The following is a 22,316-nucleotide window of genomic DNA, read 5'->3' on the forward strand; positions in this document are numbered from 1 at the left end:
AGTCTTTAAGTATAAAAATGCAATTTTTTTTAGCTTGTAGTTTTGGGACATTTAAATTTATATAAAAAAAAATCCAAATATTTTTTATATATATATTTTTAAATATAAATATCATAAAAGTGGTTTTAGCTGTAAATTTGGGTCATTTGCATTCTTGATTTTTGATATTTTATTTTGTATACATTTTTTTTTTAAGTATATAAAAATGTTTTCTTAGCTGTAGTTTGGGGACATTTACATTTTAATTTTTTATGCTTTTTTTAAAGTATAAAAATGCAAGTTTTCTTTTATGGTTAGAGTTAATCTGTACTAGGTCTACGGTATGCCCTCATTCAGACAGCTAGTTAACTGTAGGTGTGTGCGACTGACTCACAGTGCACTTGTGCGGTTTCTCCCCGGTGTGTCTGCGCATATGAACCACCAGCATGTACTGCGCTTTAAAGGGCTTCTGCTCGCGCGAACACTCCTCCCAGCGGCACACGAACTCCTTCTTCTCCCCGTGGATGTGTTCGTTATTGATGTGCTGCGAACACACAAACACAACAGCTCACTTTCACTCTGTGTCTCGGACGTCTCGCCTCCCTTTGTAATGCCAGGGTTGTGTTTAAGGTCTAATTGGCCGTGCCGTTTTCACGTGTCGTGCAAAAAAACAGCACAATTGGCGTCGTTTGGACGCAAGACTTGAGAAAATAAAGCAATTTGAGCTTCTGAGGAGCCCATTTGCCTATTGGCCAATTGAAGAGCAGCGCTATCCATCACGAGCGTCTGCGTTCTCCACATCTTTTCAGACGGGAATAAGAAAATGTGATGGTGTGTGATTGTGAGAGAGTGTGTTTTTAAACTGAGAAACCTCAGATCTGAGAGAGACACAAATGTGCAATTACTAACACTCTCTGTGTACTTACGCAAACAGCTTTTAAGGGATTCTTGGTGATGTACACAAAGCGGCTCCAGTGCCTTTCAAACGCTGCAGGATCGTTTCTCTTCACTTTTCTTAATCATGTTTGAACTAGCCTCAGTGTCTTTAAATCAACTGGTGTTTTGGTTTAAAAATATATATTTTTAAATCTGTCTCTCAAATAGGGTTGCAAAAAGGTGAAAATTTTCCAGTAAATTTCGGAAACATTCCAGGATTCCATTCCAAACATTCCATTTTTTTAGAATATTTCAGGGATTTTTGGAAAGTTTCCGGAAATTTACCGGAAATTTTCCACGCCTTTGCAACCCTAGTCTCAAATACAGGATATATATATGATTTCTTTTAAGCATGCTAATAAAGTTTGAATTGGGTCAAAGGTGTTTGTCTGGTGTGTGTTCACGACTAACTGCTTTCTGTGTGATGGTTTGATGTGCTTTCCTGAGATGGGCTTGATCTATCCCAGCATGCACTTGTCCTGTGGCGTTTCTGTGGCATTCCAGCCGATCAGTGAAGCAGAAAGAGCCGTCCATACCACTGAAACACACTGATTCACTCTCACTGTCTCTTCAGTCACTCAGTGAGATCTTCACTAGATCACACACTCACATCTGTTTACACAAGTGATACACACTGATAACGGCTCGTTACAGGCTTAAAGAGGAACACAGCGCCTGTGTGTGTGTGTGTGTGTGTGTGTGTGTGTGTGTGTGAGTGTTTTATCAGTGATCTGGAGCAGTTCAGTGTTGTGCAACATGATGGAAAGTCTACAGATGTGGCCATAATGACGCTCTTTGTGGAGGATGTGTGTGTGTGTGTGTGTGTGTGTGTGTGGATTGTTTCCAGCTCCTGAATGATTCTGAATATTGAATATACAGATGATTAAAAAAAATTAAACATTAAATTATTTTAAATAAGATTCAGATTTTTTATTATAATTAATATTATATATTTATTTTATAAACTAGATAGTTTATAAATAGATAGATATAGATATAATATTTAAAATACAATTATGGCTTTACATCAACTTCTAACATTCAACAAATATCAAATTTTGTTTGGAAATGAAAATTACATTAACCTACTGGACGTTAACCTCCAGTATTTATATTATATATAATCTTTAAAATATAATTAATGTTATATATTAATTATATAAACTATGTATAATATTCATTATGATAAATTGTTTCAGTGTTGACCAACTTTTATTGAACCAAGTCTTTATATCATGCATTTATTTTCTATTGTTAACCTGTGGTATTCTAAAGCTGCTCAGTTCCACATGGACACTTCAGATCATCTGCTGAGACAGATTTACGCTGTGGCCTTTGAGTCACAGGGCAAGAGGTCAGAGGTCAGTGACACCTTGTGCCACTCAGCTGCCTCGGTCAAAAATGAGTCAGTAAATTTAGGTAAAAGACGGGACACATGTGGACCACATTGCACACAAAAACAGTAAATGCTTTGTCATAATGTCATGTCCAATCTGATTGGCCGATTTCGCACTATAAATGCAGGTGAGGCGGGCTCTTCCTGTCTAAGATGCAAAAAAGTTGGAGGTGTTTAGAACCTAATAAATGTTGATTCTGCTGGTATTCATTGATAAGTTGACCCTGTTCCAACTGAGCGCAGCTCTGAAACACTCACCTGTGTCAGCCGTCTGTCAGACTATCTCATAACCGCCCACACACACACACACACACACACTCACTCACTCACTCACTCACACACACACATGTCTGGTTTGCTATCCTTGTGGGAACTCTCCATAGGCGTAATGTTTTTTCTACTGTACAGACCGTATATTCTATCGCCCTACACCAACCCTACACCTAAACCTACCCCTCACAGGAAACTTTCTGCATTTTTAGATTTCTCCCAGTGGCAGTTGGTCTCGTATACCACCTCAGCCTCCTGCTTGCAGTCGTCCAAGTCTTCCTTCAGGTCCACTGCGCCTCCCAGATGGTCCTGAGGGGGAACAGCAGTGTTACACATAAACGCTCTTTAGCGGACCGCTTTGTTAGCAAGAGAAAACGGGTCTCATTTGGCATTAATTGCGTGAATTATTTGTAACTGGATTATTACACAAGAGATCTTCTGATGAAAAATTTCCGCCTATTGTTAATGAATTTAGAGTATTCTAAATACACTAATTAATTTGCATAAAACCCACCCTAAACATCTTCATATAAAGGCTTTCCTATACAGCCTTTCTTTTCTTACTCTTTATATATAAAATGAAATATATTTACCATTCAGTGTCTATGTATATAATTTCGTCTTAACTCATTTATAATGACACCCAGAGTATGTGATTTTTGTGTACATGCGGTATCAGTTTTTCTTATATTTTTGTAAATTTCTAATCATTTCTAGTAGAAAATTATTGATGAATCATATGTTTGTGAAAACATTTGCACACAGACTTACAGTATGATGAGAATGTTCAATGATTGTCACATCTTTTTGATCAGTTTACGCAATATTTAAGCCAAATTTACACAAATGAAATTTTGCTTCAAAAATAGTCCCAAAAGGAGCCAAAGCATCAAGCTTTACATATTGGGAAACAATGTACAGACTTAAACGCACCACACCCAGCTGGCATCGGATGTTAATTTAACATCAGAAAGAAGTTGACACCATCAGTGGACAGACGTTACATTTTGGATGGAAATGAAAATCGAGCTGACGTCAAAACTCAACGCAAGCTTGTTGTCAATCTCCAACAATGGCTTTACATTAATTTCTAACATTGAACACACATTGAATTTTGGTTGGAAATGAAAATCTGTTTGACGTAAAAAACCCAAAGCTTACTTGACGTCAACTTTCAACATAGGACAGCCATTGAAATTTGGTTGAAATAAAAATAGTCAACATTAAAACCCAATGTTGGCTTGTTGTCGACCTCCAACTTTAAACACGTTGAATTTTGGTTAGAATTGAAAATTGGGTTGACATAAAAGTTCAAGTTTGGCTTGATATCAAATTCCAGAGTTGAACAGATGTTGAATTTTAGTTAAAATTGAAAAATGGGTTGACATCGAAACCCAAAGCTGACTTGACGTCGACCTACAACAGACAGACATTGAATTTTGGTTATAAACTAAAATTGGTTTGATGTCAAATCCCAGAGTTGACATAAAGTCAACTTCCAACAGTGGACAGACTGGTTGGAAAAGAAAATCAGGTTGACGTTAAAACTAAACATTGGCTTGACGTCAACCTCTAACATTGGCTTAATGTTAACAATGAACACAAGTTACATTTTGACTGGAAATGAAAATCGGTTTGACTTCAAAATGTAGCATTGGTTGGACGTCAACCTCCAACGGTGGACAGACATTGAATTTTGGATGGAAATGAAAATTGGGTGACATAAATGTTCAATTTGGCTTGACATCAACTTCCAAAATTGAACAGATGTTGAATTTTAGTTGAAAGTGAAAATTGGGTTGAGATCAAAACCTAGAGCTCACTTAATGTCAACTTCCAACATAAGACAAACGTTCAATTTTTGGTTGGAAATGAAAATCAGATTGACGTTAAAACAACGTTGGCTTGAGGTTGACCTCCAACATTGGCTTTATGTTAACACTGGACAGACGTTAAATTTTGGTTGGAAACTAAAATTGTGTTGACGTCAAAACCCAAACATTAGACAGTCGTTAAATTTTGATTGGAAACCAAAATTGTGTTGACGTACAAAATCCAATGATGACTTGATATCGACCTACAACATTGGACACACACTGAATTTTGGTTGGAAGCGAAAATCGGTTTGACGTCAAAACACAACACTGGCTTGATGTCAGCCTCCAACATTGGACAGACATTGAATTTAGGTTAGAAACGAAAATTGGGTTGACATCGAAACCCAGCGTTGATTTGACGTTAAAAGATGATACAGTTGAGTTTTTCGACTTAAAACCAACAAAATATGAACGTCATCTGTCATTACTATTCTATGTGAAACTGACGTTGGTATTAGACATACATTCAACCTATTTTCAACCAAATATCTTATGACATTAGCAGCCACTGTGCACAAAAAATGCATGCAAAACGTGGTGTTGTACTCTATATCGGCACTCCCTGAACGCTGATATATTATTTATAATGTACAACATTGGACTGATGTAAAATTTTGGTCGTAAAAAAATTGGGTTGACGTCAAAACCCAAACACTGGACAGACGTTGAATTTTGTTTGCAAACGAAAATCGTGTTTACATCGAAATCCAGCATTGGTTCAACATAAAAAAAACAAAACGTTGAATCTTGCTTAATACCATGACTTAAAACCAACAAAATATCAATGTCATCAGTCGTCACTTTTCTACATGAAAGTGACGTTATATATTCAACCTATTTTCTTTACCATATTATTTTTATTAATTTTATAACAACAACAATCAAACAACCTGACCCCCCACCCAAAAAAAAAAAAAAAAAAAAGCCAGATGAATTTATAAAGGACAAAAATGCCTAAATAAAATACATAAAATGAATATAAATCACACAAGGACAGCGACAAAAATCACCACAAAAATCATAGTATAACAGATAATTACTATAAATAGTATAATAATCTTTAAGTTCTACTATTATGTAAATGTTGGAGGAAGGGACCCCAGACCTTGGAAAAATTAAGAGACTTTGATTCGTTAAGCCGAATTTTTTCAAGGTTTAAAACAGAGACCATCTCCACAAATATTCAACCTATTTTCAACCAAATATCAACACCTTATGATGTTAGTGGCCACTGGGCAGAAAAACGATGTGCGAAACGTGCCGTTGTGCTCAATATCGGCACTCCCTGAATGCTGATATATGATTTACAACGTACAATATCGGACAGACGTAAAATGTTGGTTGAAAACAAAAATTGGGTTGACGTCAAAACCCAAACACTGGACAGACGTTGAAGTTTGTTTGCAAACGAAAATCCTATTGACATCGAATTTGACATAAAAAAAACGTTGAATCTTGCTGACGATAGGCAGACAAACGGCGTGCGAAACGTGCCGTTGTACTCTATATCAGCACTCCCGGAACGCTGATATATTATTTACTCGGCCAGAATCGTAGTACGAAGACGAAGCATTAATTGTGCGCTTGTAGGGGCGCGTGTGTGGTGTTAAGAGCGATCGGACCGCTGCACTGCTGTGGGTAGCGATGCAACACACACGCGCGGCGTGCTGACTGCAGCATGTTTATCTCTGCCCCGTGAGCTATCTTCATCAATTCTGTTGGCCCCAAGACGACGCCAGCCGCCTTATTCCCCATGCATCAAGCACCAACCTGCCTCACCGCCAAGAGCAGCCGCAGATTTGTCAAAAGATGAGCCGTGCGAGAGAGAGAGAAAGAGAGGGGGAAAAAACTCTCAGGTGACAATAACGGCCGGCCAATATTTCATTAAAATGAAGTGCTCTGGCACAGTTTACACGGCCGCGAGAGAAACGCGGTGAGCGAGCGAGTCAGCGCGTGTAAAGCTCTTATCAGCTGGAGTTTTTCTTGCGCGGCGCATGCGAAGAAAGGGGTCAGGGGACGCTGGCGGCTCCCGGGGGCCTCCTGGCCCGTCATTGATCAGTGCGGAGCGTTTCAGAGAGAAAAATCCACAGTTTTTTTTTCCGGAATAACAGGACACATGGGCCTTTTGCTGCCTGTTGTTTCTTTAAGTTTTCCGTCTTTTGTTCCATAATCTAGTCAGCTGCCTACCTAGACAGCATTTTAAGGGATCATAGATTATATTACAAGCCAGATTCAATAGAAGCATCTCAAAGCTATCCAAGAATGCACGGCTACAACCTTAGAAAAAATCTATTATGCATTCAAGAGATGCTGATTTTAAATGTATATTATTCAATAATGAAAAATATTGGCGCTAAAAAATAGTTATAATAAATCTAATTAAAATGGAAATTAACATTAATGTAACATATATGAATTTATTTTTAAATACACCACACACAAAAAAAACATAGTTTTAATATAAAATTATTGTAACATTATATATTAATCTAATAAATTATATTTTATTTTAATATTTACTGCATATATTTTAGTTTTTGTAATATATTATTATATTATTAATTACTTAATTATATTAATATAATCCATTCTACTTTATATTAATATTAATTACTATTATAAAATAATTCATGAATTAATATAAATATGCTGATTTTAAATGTATATTATTAAATAATGAAAAATATTGGCGCTAAAAAATAGTTATAATAAATCTAATTAAAATGGAAATTAACATTAATGTAACATATATGAATTTATTTTTAAATACACCACACACACAAACATTATTGGTTTAATATTTTTGTTTTAATATAAAATATGTATAATTATTGTAACATTATATACTAATCTAATAAATTATATTTTATTTTAATATTTACTGCATATATTTTAGTTTTTGTAATATATTATTATATTAGTACAATACATTCCACTTTATATTAATATTAAAATGTATAATAATAATGTAGTATAATTATAAGTACATAATATAAGTATAATATATTAAATCTGCAGTGAATATTAATCTAAAATTAATTAATATATAATAAAATATTTACATCTAATTAAAATGCAAATTATTATAATTAATTTTACTACTTATATATTAAATCTGCAGTGAATATTAATCTAAAATTAATTAATATATAATAAAATATTTACATCTAATTAAAATGCAAATTATTATAATTTATTTTACTACTTTTAAAACAATTTTTAAATACTACAATACACTGCACACACAAAAATAAATATAGTTAATTACTTAATTATATTAATATAATCCATTCTACTTTATATTAATATTAATTACTATTATAAAATAATTCATGAATTAATAGAAATATATTTTAATGACATAAATGTATTTATTAATATTATATACTAATATAATACATTCTACCTTATATTAATATTAAAAAAAAATCTTCAGTAAACATTATACTTTAAATTATAAATTAATTCATTAATTAATATAAATATATTGATATATTCATATAACAACATTTATTTTCTATTTATATTAACATATAAACATATGTTACATATTGTGTGGACCTTGAGCTTCCAGTTGATTTAGGATGTTAACTTAGACAAGTCGGCTCACTAGGTTTTGTGACAGAGCCACAGTATTTTCTTACCGGAGAGCAAGGCGATAAAGGTCGCGGCCCGTCCAACTCTGTCTTGACCTTTGACCTCTTGTTGTTCAGGGGGTTTACCGTGCTGCTGACTGCAGAGTCGCCATTTGTGTTCTAAAGAAGGAGGGAAGGAAAGCGAGAGCAGCAGTCACCGTCTGCAGTGAGCACATGTGCTGTGAACGCAGCAGCGTTTAGCTGCGACCCAAAGTGCTGACAGAGTTTGTAAACACTGTGTGGTTCTGCTCGCCTGAACGTGACAGCAGCACAACCACAGCCAGCAACATGTGCTCTCATGAGTGTGCAGCTTCAACTGTCCGCTCTAATAATAATCAGGCTGGTTTTATTTATTTTAAATGTATTTATTTTTTCCATTACAATGCATTATTAATGAATGAATAACAGTTTAGTCTGATTATAAATAAAACATTATAATAAATTATGCAAACTTATAGTAAAATATTTGTTTAATAAAAAAAATTTAATTTATATAAATTTAATCTTTTTACATTTAATTTAATTTAAATTAATTTAATATAATATAAAATAAAATATATAAAATATAAAAATGAATGTTAATAATATTAAATGAATATAAAATGAAACAAATAAAAAGCATTGTGAGAAACTGACGGAGGCTGATGTGTGTGACTGGTACCTGGGTCTCGGGGTCTCTGGCGGAGGGCGTCTGCAGGGAGGAGAGGCTCAGCGGGTGTCTGCTGGAGAATGTGGGTGACGGCTGGAGGAGCGGCGGAGTGTGTCCGAACGCACTGAGGCCTCTCTGCTGGGACAACAGCTGCTGATACGCCACCGGATTGATGGAGTGCGGGAACGGGAACGACGGACTGCAGCAAAAAAACACTAACATTCAATCCGGTCTGTACCTGCAGTGTTGCCAGGGTCGCGGTTTTCTTGGCTAGTTTTATAATGTACTGTACTATAAGTTTATCTATAGACAAATCGGTGATTTCAGCGTCTGCATCTCCCTATATGTGACCCTGGAGCACAAAACCAGTCATAAGGGTAAATTTTGTGAAATTGAGATTTATACATAATCTGAAAGCTGAATAAATAAGCTTTCCGTTGATGTATGGTTTGTTAGGATAGGACAATATTTGGCTGATATACAATTATTTGAAAATCTGGAATCTGAGGGTGCAAAAAAATCTAAATATTGAGAAAATCATCTTTAAAGTTGTTCAAATGAAGTTCTTAGCAATGCATATTACTAATCAAAAATTAAGTTTTGATATATTTACGGTAGGAAATTTACAAAATATCTTAATGGAACATGATCTTTACTTAATATCCTAATGAGTTTTGGCATAAAAGAGAAATGGATCATTTTGACCCATGCAGTGTATTGTTGGCTATTGCTACAAATATACCCCAGCGACTTAAGACTGCTTTTGTGCTGCAGGCTCACATATGAGGACATGAACACATGAAGTTCATCTTCAGAGCCTCTCCGAGAGGCACTTCAGGGCTTTTCACCGTTTCGTTTGAAAAACTGGACAACAAACGTGAAGGAATTTTTAACAGAAACATATTACATTTGACAAAACATGCAGTTTTGTAATTTTTTTAAATTATTTGGCAAAAATAAAAATGCAATATTTTGTTACATTTGATAATATTTTAAAAGATTGATTAAATTGTTAAAAAAGTTTTATTAATCATTTCATTAGACACGTTTTTTGATGATAAATTTGTATTAAATAATCAAATACAAACTAAATAAAATGGAAAAGAATTTAGGGAAAATCAAAATGGATTTCATGGGGTCCTAAATTAAAATTCAGCTTTATGAAAAAAAGTTTATGAGGTCATGAAAAAAACTAGTTATGTTTACATTTATTCTCAAGGTCTAAAAAACACATGGAAAGCATTTCCTTCCATATTAATGGTAAATGAATATTGTGATAAATATCGATATCGTACGACATGGAGAAAAAAAAATATTGTCATAATATTTCTGGCCATATTGCCCAGCCCTAATTTTAAATTTTATCATGAAAAGTGCTGAAAAATAAAAGAGTAAAAAAAAAAAAATAAAATACAGATTAAATAATTAAATATGCACACAGTACATTTAAACAAGTCTAGCCAAAAATCCAAAACATAGAATGAAAAAAATCTAAATGTTTGTTTTAAAGTGCATTAAAGGGATAGTTCACCCAAAAATGAAAATGTGATATTTATCTGCTTACCCCCGGGGCATCCAAGATGTAGGTGACTTTGTTTCTTCAGTAGAACACAAATTATGATTTTTAACTCCAGCCGTTGCAGTCTATCAGTCGTATAATGCATGGCAATGGTAACAAAATCTATGAGAGTAAAAAAAACATGCACAGACAAATCCAAATTAAACCCTGCGGCTCGTGACGACACATTGATGTCCTAAGACACGAAACGATCGGTTTGTGCCAGAAACCGAACAGTATTTATATAATTTTTACCTCTAATACAACACTATGTCCCACTTCCTTGAGTGCGCGCACGGCATCCGGGATGCCCTGGGGGTAAGCAGATAAACATCACATTTTCATTTTTGGGTGAACTATCCCTTTAATGGAATAAAGCTGCTGTCAACTGTGGTTGGGGCCAAAAATTGGGCTATTTTTCATTCTTTTTGGCCGGGTTTTGAGTAAGCTTTGGGCTGGAAATTTTTCTGGGACCTGGCAACCCTGTGTACCTGATGCCTCCGACGGACAGGTGCCCATAAGAGCTGCTGGCGGCCGAGCTGGAGCGAGAGTTGTTGATGTAGGCCACCAGAGAGTTGGGCGAGGTGCGGATCATGGTCTGCAGGTCGATACTGGCGTCTGAGAGCGGAGAGATGGACAGAGCTCGCTTCCGGCTCAAGCGCGGCGTCAGACGAGGGCTGGGAAACCGCGACACTGTTGAGACATCAAATCAAAATAGATTTTACTCTCTTAATAAATGTTTATTGTGCAATTCATCAATTATTAAATTTTTTTTATTATTTAAAAACCAGTTAATATCAGTCGATCAATCAAAAATATTTAAAATATTACTTTAAATAGAATATGATGTTATAATATAATTTTTTTTAAAATTAAATATTATTTAAAATAAAAGATTGTATTTTTTACAATGTGTAAAAATAATACAAATATTTAAAATATTACTTTACAAATAAATAAGTATTTAAAATATTCTTAAATAATTAATTTATGAATTAAAGTGCCCCTACAGTTTGGTAATTTGTTAATACTGTGTATTATTAATATATTGTTTTATATAATATTAATTAAAAATAAAAAAAGTTAAAATATTATATTAAACTATTAAAATATATATTTATAATATTTATAAATAAACATATATTTAATTAATTATAAAACAACATTTAATTATTAAATAATTAAAGTTCCCCTACTGTTACTTTGGTAATATTGTGGGTAAAAAAAAAAAAAATCTAAATTTATTTTACTTTCCTAATAAATGTTTATTGTGCAATTCATCAATGCAAATTATTCAGGATTTGAAATCCAATCAATATCAACGAGTCAATAAAAATATTCGAAATATTACAATTTTATAATATATATTAAAAATAAAAAATAAGTTAAAATATTATTTTAAATTATTATTTTTTTTTTACCATTTTTAAAAAATATATTTAAAATATTATTTTACAAACTAAATATAACTTACAAATAAAAACAACTATTAAAATAATTATTAAATAATATCTAATAATTTAATAATTAAAGTGCTCCTACAGTTACTTATGCTTTGGTAACATTGTGTGTAAAAAATTAAATCTAATTTTATTTTACTTTATTAATAATTGTTTATTGTGCAATTCATTAACACAAATTATTCTATCTATCTATCTATCTATCTATCTATCTATCTATCTATCTAAATCTAGTTTACCATCTGATCAGGTGATCAATACTTCTGTTTGATTCTCTTTCTCTCGCTCAGGAGAATCTCAGCGTGTCATTTCCAGTTTCATCCAACGCTGAGCTATTTCAGGAACCGTGTGTGTGTGTGTGTGTGTGTGTGTGAGGCACAACTACATGATCGATGCTCTCACACACCCTCTGCGGCTCACGGCTCCGCAGGAATGAGCCGGACCCCATCAATAAGTGCTCAAGACGGATTCCTGGCCACAGAAAACAGAATATACTGTACGCAGATAACGAGACTTCACTGGGAAACTGGCGTCACTCCAATATTACACAGATAGTGAAGATTTCATAACAAACTTTATGAAAAAACAAAAACAAAATGGCACCAGTTTTGGGATAGTGGGATAGTATCTGTTTCTTTCTGTATCTTTGCAGATTACTGTTTTGAGCACAGCTTTTTTATTTATTTTTATTTTTTTGTAAACTGTGCAAGAAAATGCTCTTAAAGTTAATTAATACTTAGTAATAAAATGAAATGTTATATTTTAAATATTATTCTAGAAAATTATTTTAAGAACATTCTTTAAAAATAGTGTATTTAAAATGTTATTTTTAATAAAATCTTTTATTTTTACAATAATAAACAATTTAAATAAATAATTAAAAACATTAAATAAAATATTTAAAATGATCTTAGTTAAAATATTACGTAAAATATATTTTACAATATTTAAAAATAACAAAATATTAGTTAAAATATTACTTAAAAATAATAAAATAATATATTTTTTTAAAATATTGTTTTAAATAAAATATTTTAATTTTAAGAGTGTCCCTACAGTTACCTAAAAAAAAAAATCAAGTCAAAGCATACTGAAACTGAGTTTAAAGTGACTCGTTGAATTCAAGGCCGAACGGAATTAGTGAAAAAATAAACCGGTTAGGTGAACTGTCTTAATCGTCTCCATCTCGAACTCAGCATGACCTCATTTTGATTTGATTTGAGATAATTAATCCTTTCCAATAAATTACCGTAATTACCCAGATAACAATCAAACTATTGCAGACTTGACTTTGTTTAATGAGGGTAATTTACAGAACCGATTCTGGCTCGAAAAGGAATGTGTGTAAATAATAAGTGCGTGTTTGCGTGTCTACGGCTCACGATCGTCTTAGTAACATCAACTGGGATTCAAAACACTTTCTGAGAGATACAGTTATCATCAAATGTCTGCACCGTCTAAACCAGACGTCTAATTATTCAGGTAGCTAGCTTGCTAACTTGTGTAGACTATGTTTCAGACTGATCTGTTTGCTATTTCAGTGGAGAATTACTGAGACAACTGCAGAGAACTCAACAGGTGCAAAGCATTACACTCTGTGTGTGTGTGATTAGAGGTCATATCCAGAGACTCTGGCAACCGGACGTCCATAATGATTTCATCACGTGTCGTGCCAACACAAGCAGGATTACACAAATCATTTCTTTGTATGTGCACAGACTGGTTCCCCACAGACCGCAGCGCTAATAAATAATCCCTCAGTTTTGTTGCCGTGAGGGTCATTACTCTTAGCATGAGCTAATGGTTTGCTGTCATGTTCAGGCATCGGTCGGAGCTCCTAACACATTTTTAGCGCTAAGAGCTGCCTCAGGACCCAAATCCAGAGAGAACGGACACTAAAAATACAAAAGGCCAAGAAAACCAAACATAAAACTCACAACATCAATGTCTTACTGGAGTCTTTTGGAGCCACTGATGTGTGACCAAATGTGGATTTGGACTCGTTCTGGTGAAATTTGCATGATCATATTGGCCAAACGTATCGGGAGCGCTCAGCGATGGCAGCGACATTTGTCTCTGTTACACCTTCACCTCAGCGGAAATGAATTTTTTAATGTGTTTTCCCCCCCCATAGAGGACAGATCCGCTTTCAGATACATATTACACACATTTGAGTATGTAGTAAGCCATAGAATTGCGTTCTGATAACATGCACCAAGCGTTTGCATTTAGCTGAATTCATACAAACAAATGTGAGTTTTTGGAGGTGACAATGTCCAAACTTCACAAAATTAGGCATACATGCACACCAGGACAATACCAGATTGCACACCAAATTTGAGCAATTTCCACCTATATGTGGTGCTATAACAAAAATCAAACAAAAATAAAAATCAGGAAACTGTAACCGCGATCAAGTTTACCCCAAAATTACCTCACCTCAGCGGAAATGTATTTATTATAGAGATCTCACCACCCCATAGAGGACAGATCTACTTTTAGAGACATACTACACACATTTGAGTATGTAGCAAGTCATATAATTGCGTTTCGATTCCATGCACCAAGCGTTTGCATGTGGCTAAATTCATATGAACAAATATGGGTTTTTGGATGTGACAATGTCCAAACTTAACAAAATTTGGCACACATGCACACCAGGACAGTCTGAGATTGCACACCAATTATAAGCAATTTCCACCAATAGGTGGCGCTATAACTAAAAAAAAACCTCAAAGGTGTCACTGCAATCAATTTTATTCCAAAATTTACCACAAAAACAACTGTATCTGCAATATCCACAGAACCTTATGCTGAATTTTTCCAATTGTGATAATGTTCTCCACTTTCCTAATTTGTTTGGATCTAATGATTGCTGCTAATTGCAATATTTTTGATGGTTACACCAACTATTGCTGCTCCATTGTTTATACAGTTAGTGTACCTTTGGGCTAATCGTGACTAAACGGCATATAACCATGAAAAATGTGGTGTTTTTAAACTCCAAAGGTACCTTTACAACCTTCTAGCTGGCTTTGCTTGACTTATCATATCTCTCATTCTCTTTCTATCTGTCTTTGTAAGTGACTCACGCTGTTTCCCGTCAAAGCGCGGGACACGCTCCACTGTCAGCGTCCAAACACATCTGTGTAAAAGCTGTCGGGAAGCATCAGCGGCTCCGGACGGGACGCAGATCAAAGCCAGACGGAGTTAGCACAGCTAAATGAGCTATTCATTCATGTTGCTTCAGCAAAGCCCGAGATCTGCGCGCACACACGCCTGGACGTCACGCTGAAGAGTGAGAGCAGACCGAGAGTGTTTGTTTTTCAGCTCGGATTGTTTGAAGGAGACAAATGCTTGTTCTATAGAGAGCCAGAGACCTACTGTATATCACCATGTGTTTGTTTGAAATAACACCTCTGTCTCTCTGTGGAATATTAGTCACAGTGGCTCGTCATGGTATTTTCACTCTGACTGATTCATAGAACACCAAAGAACTGTGTTAAATACAGAAGAGACAGTTAAACAAACGCAACATAATCCACCTGTTAATAATGTGATGCTTCAGTGACTCTGATTCAGATGCACAGAAATTCCAAAAGCAATAAATCAATAATTATGATAGCCTGACAAATGTTCTTTACAATACCTCTAACTTACCAGGCGTGAAGTGATGAGTTATCTGTCCATCAACACTGAACATGAAACTGCTGCATGACAAAACATAAAAACAGCCAATCTCATCATATTTGATGCTTAATGTTTAATGAGGAGCCAGATTTAGGACCAATGAAATGTCAAAAGGGGGCGGAGCTATTCAGTGAAATGTGCATAAATAGAAATCAAACAATCTACTAATTGCTCAGTCACTCATCACTTGGTTGGTTAAGACAAAAAACTTTTTTTTGTAGTAATTTTTTAATTAAATTTCATGACCATCTTGAACGTTACAGCTTGTTTTAATAAAACAGCGGCAGTCATTTGGGCCGCTGCATTATTCTTCCCACAGAATAATGTCCACTTCCTGTCTGTCCTAAACAGGGTAACTAAAAATAAATAAATAAATAAATAAAATGTAACTAAAGAGTAAAAAAATTACTTATTTTATTTCAGCTAGTTGCCAAATTAACTAGTTACTAATATAACATTAATAAAAATAAAATGAATAAAAACTATATAGATATATTTAAAAATCTAAAATGAATAAAAATGACAAAATACAACAAAATGCCAAAAATTAAAAAAACTAATTCAAAATATTAATAAAACTATAACAGTACTAGTACTATTTTTTTAGCTCCATTTAAGCTTAAAAACTAAAATAACTAAAACTAAAATAAAAGTGGAAAAAAACTGTATGTATTTTTAAAAATGACAAAAACAAAAAAATTACCAAATCTTTAACTAAAATTAAAATGACAACAGAAAATATGAAAATAAAAACTAAATTAAAATATTAATTAAAACTGTAACAGTACGAGTACCATTTTTAGTTATATTTAAGCTTAAAAACTATTATAACTAAAACTATAACTGATATAAAAATTTACATATATGTAAAAAATAATTAAAATTACAAAATTAAACTTTAATCAAAATTAAAATGAAAACAGAAAATATAAAATGAAAAACTAATTCAAAATAATAATAAAAACTATAGCAGTACTAGTACTATATTTTAGTTCCATTTAAGCTTAAAGGAGTCATCGGATGCCCATTTTCCACAAGTTGGTATGATTCTTTAGGGTCTTAATGAAAAGTCTATAACATACTTTGGTTAAAATTTCTCAATGGTAGTGTAAAACAACACCTTTTTACCCTGTCAAAAACAGCTCTGCACACAGCAACCCGTTTTGTTGCATGTCTCTTTAAATGCTAATGAGCTCTGCTGACCCCGCCCCTCTCTTCCGTGGGGTGATGAGCCGTTCTCACAAGACTGTAAACTTTAGCTGCATTTAGCCACGGAACTTGCTAACTAGAACATTATTAGAAAAGGCAATTTGCAAAGATTCATAAAAGAACCTTACACTCACTTCTTCTGGAGGTGAGGCTGGATCACGAATGATTCACGCGAACATAGACGCATTTATGTAGATCGGGGGGCGCATTCCCTTCAAAAACAAATGTAATCCACTGCGTCTTCAGCGGCTCAGATGTCGGGAGTAAATGACGACTGCTATGTTCATATTTACATCCAACAACAAAACACCTCCATCTACACCTGCTCCGGCGTCTAAACAATGGAGGACTGATGACAGCTCACTCAGCGCAGGTCTAAGGTAAAACGCCAGTGTCAATCAACTATCGTGGGAGGGGTCTGGGTCTGAGGACGGCTTGATTTGAGAAAGGGGATATTATTTATATCATTATATATATTATTATCATTATAGGGTGGATGTGTACAAACACTGCCAACACACATTTATGTTCAAACAACATGTAAAAGTTAATTTTTCATCTGATGACCCCTTTAAAAAACTAAAATAACAAAAACTAAACCTGATATAAAAATGAATAAAAAATATATAGATACATAAATAAATTACGAAATGACTACTAAAACTTTAACTGAAATTAAAATGAGAACAGAAAATTTCTAAATAAAAAACATTCTTCTATTAAGGCAATTTAGGAAGCGCTGGATGACAGAAAGCTTCCTTTGAGAGGAGAAATAACACAGAAACGTCTGGCGTGTGAAGCATCCTGCCAGTGTTTGGACAGCGTCAGCTGCAAGCGGATGCTGAATATGAGAGTTTATTTATTTCACTGTCTGCCGGTGTGTGAATCTTAGAGAAATGTGTGTTTAAAAAGTCCTTTAAAGTATTATCCTGGAAAGACGCTTTGGATAAAAGCATCTGCTAAATAAATAAATGGAAATGGAAATGGAAACAAATGTGGATTCTCTTAGCACAACAAATATCATGCATTTTAACAGTTATACAGACAAACACACACTGTAAAAAATTTACGGTAAAAAAGCGGCAGCTGTGGTTGTCAGAACTTTACCGTAAAAAATAAGGTAGCAACATTTTAGGTTTTACGGTTTTAACTTAAATTTACATTTAAATACCGTATTTTCATTAACTGATATAATGTTAATATACCAACCTATTTAAGTACTGAAATCTGTTTTGTATCTTTGTACTGATAACCACCAAATGCAGGTGGTGATGAGAAAGTCACATGATGAACCAAAGCCTATCACAAGCAGCTTTTAAATATTAACATATATAGAAGGTGCGCAGTGTCACTCACACAAACACTAATCACGGTAACACACATGAAACTGAAATAATGCAATAAACATTCATTTAACAACATTAGATGTAACATACAACCCTAATGTACAAAACTGATAAAAAAAAAACTAAGAAGAAACATAGTTCTGTCATGACAACTCTCGGAGGGATTGGCATGGTAATGTATACGGTTATTCATTGTAAATGATACGTTCTTTTTCACTTACAAAAACGGTATACTACAGTAAAATTACATGTAATGTCCAATACAGTTTTTCACCATATATAGTAGGGGAACTTACCGTTAACCCTTTAACAGTTTTTTACTGTAGCATTTTTACAGTCTTTTACTGTTAAATTCACGGTCATTTTTTACAGTGCATGCTTGTGTGACTGTGGAACTCACCGTCCACCGGAGTGAAGTATTCGGGCAGGTGAGCGGCGGCTCCGGCCCCCTGCATCAGCAGCTCTCCGTACGGGTTTCTGTGGCCGGTCATCAGGTGATAATAGTCTGCGTGGGTAGCGCCGGGAGGCGGAGGGGGCAAACCGAACAAACCTCGCTCCTTCAGGTGCTCGTGAGTCACTGCCATGACAGTGAGAGAGTTAAAGAGGCATGTATTCATGGAAACAGGGCTAAATCTTCAGGATAATCACAACTACGAGCTCATTAACATATGACCCACCCACATTTGCATTATACACCCCCTCAGCTTTCAGAAACTGATGAAAAACTGTGTGAATTATGCCATGTATGCAGAGCAGTGTTATTTTAGTATTATTTATATAACATTATAGTATTATATACTATTATAGTATTCTTTTTTTAGATTTTGAATTGGCTTTTATATTTATATATTTTCAGTTTTTATTTTAATTTTAGTTTAAGATTTAATTTTATTACAGGCTTTTGACATTTTTATTAGCTTTTTAAAATAATTAATATTAATATTAATTAATATTAGCTTTAATATATTTTAAGTTTTAGTTTAAGTAATTTTAGTACTATATTTAGTATTCAGGGTTATTGTAGTTAACTAACTAAAACTGATTAACTGAAGTTCTTACCATTTAAGTAAATAAATAAATAAATTATACGCACGCACGCACGCACGCACGCACGCACGCACAATTAAAATTAATAAAACTATATAAACATTTTAAAAAACAAACAACAGCAAAACAAAATGACTAAAACTTTAAAATTAACATGAAAGCAGAAAATACATAAATAAAAACAAATTAAAAATATTTATAAAAACTAATACAATAAAAAACGAATTAATAAAAATAACAGTATCTCAGTGACCACCATTACTTATTTTTTTTGTTATGTGCTTTTGTCATTTTTATTATTATTTTTTATTTTAAACTTTAGTTTTACTTTTTTAGTACTATTTAAGCTTAGAATAAAAAAAAAAAAACTAGAAATGTTGCACTAACTGAAAAAAAGTTCAAGTTTATATATTATTTCAGATTTATAACAAAAACCATTTTTAATAGTTTTAGTTAAAAACACTGATGCAGTGTCAGCCAATCAGAACAGACATCATTTGCATATAATCTTAAAGTCTTAAAGGTGCAGTAGAAAAATAGCCTTATATATAATATGGTGGAAAATGATCATTCAAAGATAAAATATCTGTTTTGGTGCAAGAAACATTAACCAACATTAAAAGTGAAGCTCTACAGACTCAGTCCACAGGCGTGAGGTCAAGGGCCCTACAGTAAGAACATGTTGACATCTGCACCTACTAAACTTCTTATAAAAGTGTCAGCAGCAATCAGAGACGCAGTTTAACATGTTTAATGCTGAAGAACAGATTACAAGCGCTTAAGACAGAAATACGCTCCATGTAAGCATGCAAACGCAGTGAATGCTGGTCAATGCACTGCAAGTGTGTCATATAACACCTTTTGAGGATCTCCCAGAATGCACTGGGCACTTGAATCAAACGAACAACAAAACGGTCCCATATAAAAAATAAAAAAAATCATCTGCCTCTCCTTCACTATAGAAACGACTCCCTCTGCCAATGAACACAATCAGAAAGCGTCCTGGATTCTCTCCCAAAGCCTTAATTTCTATATATTCTGACTTAAATAACAAAAAGCTCTTAAAGTAGGAGCCAGCGCTAACAGCGGGTCAGATGCGTCTGGAAAGCGTTCAAGGCCACGTCTACCCATCCGCACTCGCTCGGGCTCAAATAGCCCCATTTCTCTTTCTCGTGGCTCTTTTACGTCTTTATCGCTGTCGGGATCTCCTGCGCGCTGCTTATTTAAGTTTAAAGGTGCAAACACATTACGGCTGACAGACTGTGAAGCGTGATTTATATGTCACTCCGTCGGCCTGTAATTGTAATTCAGCTCTGAGGAGAGGCCTGTTGTCGCTTCGGGACAGAATCTGGAAATTCTGCCTCGTATTCATTTCCAGAACGGCCCTCGAAGGGCAAATCGCAGGACGGGAAAGTTTCACGTGTTTGACAATTCATGGCAATGCTTTTGCAAGCGGCCAAACCCAAATACATACACACATACTCAAACAAAACAGCAGCTTTCAAAAGTACAATCATTAGAAGTGAAGTTTTGAAATGCTGAATTTGCAAACCCTCGGCTGAGGCTCAAATAACGCCGATCTGTTTCAGACCAACCACAGGAAAGACTAGTTTGGGGTCAGTAAGATTTTTTTATGTTTTTGAAAGATGTAATGTCTTTTATGCTCACAAAGGTTGCATTTATTTGACAAAAATACTATAAAAATTGTGAAATATTATTAGAATTTCAAATAGCTTTGTTCTATGTGAATATGTGTTAAAATGTAATTTATTTCTGTGATCAAAGCTGAATTTTCAGCATCATTACTCCAGTCTTCAGTGTCACATGATCTTCAGAAATCATTCTAATATGCTGATTTGCTGCTCGAGAAACATGTCTGATTATTATCAATGTTGAAAACAATTGTGCTACTCAATATTTTTGTAGAAACTGTGATACATTTTATTTTTCAGGACTCACAGATGAGTAGAAAGTTCAAAAGAACAGCATTTATTTGAAATATAAATCTTTTGCAACATTATAAATGTCTTTACTGTCACTTTTGAACAATTTAATGCATCCTTGCTGAATACAAAAAATATATATTTTTTAAATTGTAGTGCATACTGCTTTGACTTCCGAAATAATTTGCAAATAAAGAAATAAAAATGGTAAATTAAGAAAAAAGAATAAAAAACGAACTCCACTGTAGTCATTTAAAATTAAGTAGAGTGATAAGTTAGAGTGTAATAAAAATATTAATAACAAAATTAATAATAAAGTCAGAAATAATTTGAGAATGAATAAAAACTATTAAAAGTTAGTCCCTGTAGTTGTTTAAATTTGCTGTTAATGTATAAAAATACAATAATAAAAATTGCAATAAAAATGAATGTTACACGTTTTAGAAATATTTTAGTACTTATTTTTATTTTATTTTAATTGAAACACTTAAAAAATGTAATTTGGACAAGATTGGAGTTTTTTAGAGGATCAGATTTTTCTCCTAAAATTTATTTTAAAAAATGCAAATTGCAAAACAATTATTAGAAAAATGTAAATACATATTTATTATTTTATTATTTATTGATATTTATTAATTATTATTATTACTAAATAAAAATTTACAAAATAGGCTGGACTCAGTCCTCTCGCTGCTGAGATCATGGACAGCGTGGGGCTGCTGTGTGCCGAGCGAAGGTAATGCTCCACGTGTGGAGAGACGTAAGAGTGCGGCGGGAAGAAGCTGGACTCTCCCGGAGACAGACGGATCAGAGAGATGTCAGAGATCACCGGGCTGCCTGCCAAACCTGCAGGACTGGAGAGAAAAACAGATCACCAACGGCACGTTTACCAGAAAATCTCAGTCAGAATGAACTGGAAATCAGCTTCAGAGGTTTAAACGACCTGCTCTGAGAGTTAAAGATTGTCGTTTCTCACGCTTTCCTTCTAATGAAAGTCAAAACCGTCATAAACGCCTCTTCTCCTCTCCCATAGTGCAAAGAGGTTATGGGGCTGCATGATTCGAGGAAAAAATTTGTTTGCATTTTTTCAGATTGAAATTGTGATTCTGATGGTAAATGTGATAAAAAAAATGTATTATTATTATTTTATAGCCATATTGATACATAATCACAATATTTTGCATTTTAATTTGATTTGCATTTAGTTCAATTAAATTTTACACACACACAGAAGCGCGCACACACACACACACGCGCGCGCGCACACACACACAGAAGTGCACACACACACACACACACACAGAAGCGCACACACACACAC

At 34.0% G+C, this 22,316-nt stretch overlaps 1 protein-coding gene across 1 annotated transcript in view; it reads right to left on the minus strand.

Annotated features, from left to right (window-relative positions):
- Positions 1 to 22,316, minus strand: part of LOC107741990 (zinc finger protein GLI2-like) — a 104,322-nt gene that overhangs the window by 7,432 nt on the left and 74,574 nt on the right. The window contains exons 5-12 of the mRNA XM_016554824.1: positions 21,662 to 21,849; positions 18,406 to 18,582; positions 10,792 to 10,993; positions 8,755 to 8,941; positions 8,103 to 8,213; positions 2,772 to 2,890; positions 2,205 to 2,211; positions 374 to 523 (exon numbers count right to left, since the gene is read on the minus strand). Of these exons, the coding sequence (XP_016410310.1) occupies positions 374 to 523; positions 2,205 to 2,211; positions 2,772 to 2,890; positions 8,103 to 8,213; positions 8,755 to 8,941; positions 10,792 to 10,993; positions 18,406 to 18,582; positions 21,662 to 21,849 (1,141 nt within the window). The remainder of the gene's footprint in view (positions 1 to 373; positions 524 to 2,204; positions 2,212 to 2,771; positions 2,891 to 8,102; positions 8,214 to 8,754; positions 8,942 to 10,791; positions 10,994 to 18,405; positions 18,583 to 21,661; positions 21,850 to 22,316) is intronic.

The sequence above is a fragment of the Sinocyclocheilus rhinocerous genome, unplaced genomic scaffold, assembly GCF_001515625.1.
Source record: "Sinocyclocheilus rhinocerous isolate Xijiao unplaced genomic scaffold, SAMN03320098_v1.1 scaffold586, whole genome shotgun sequence".
Lineage (NCBI taxonomy): Eukaryota > Metazoa > Chordata > Actinopteri > Cypriniformes > Cyprinidae > Sinocyclocheilus > Sinocyclocheilus rhinocerous.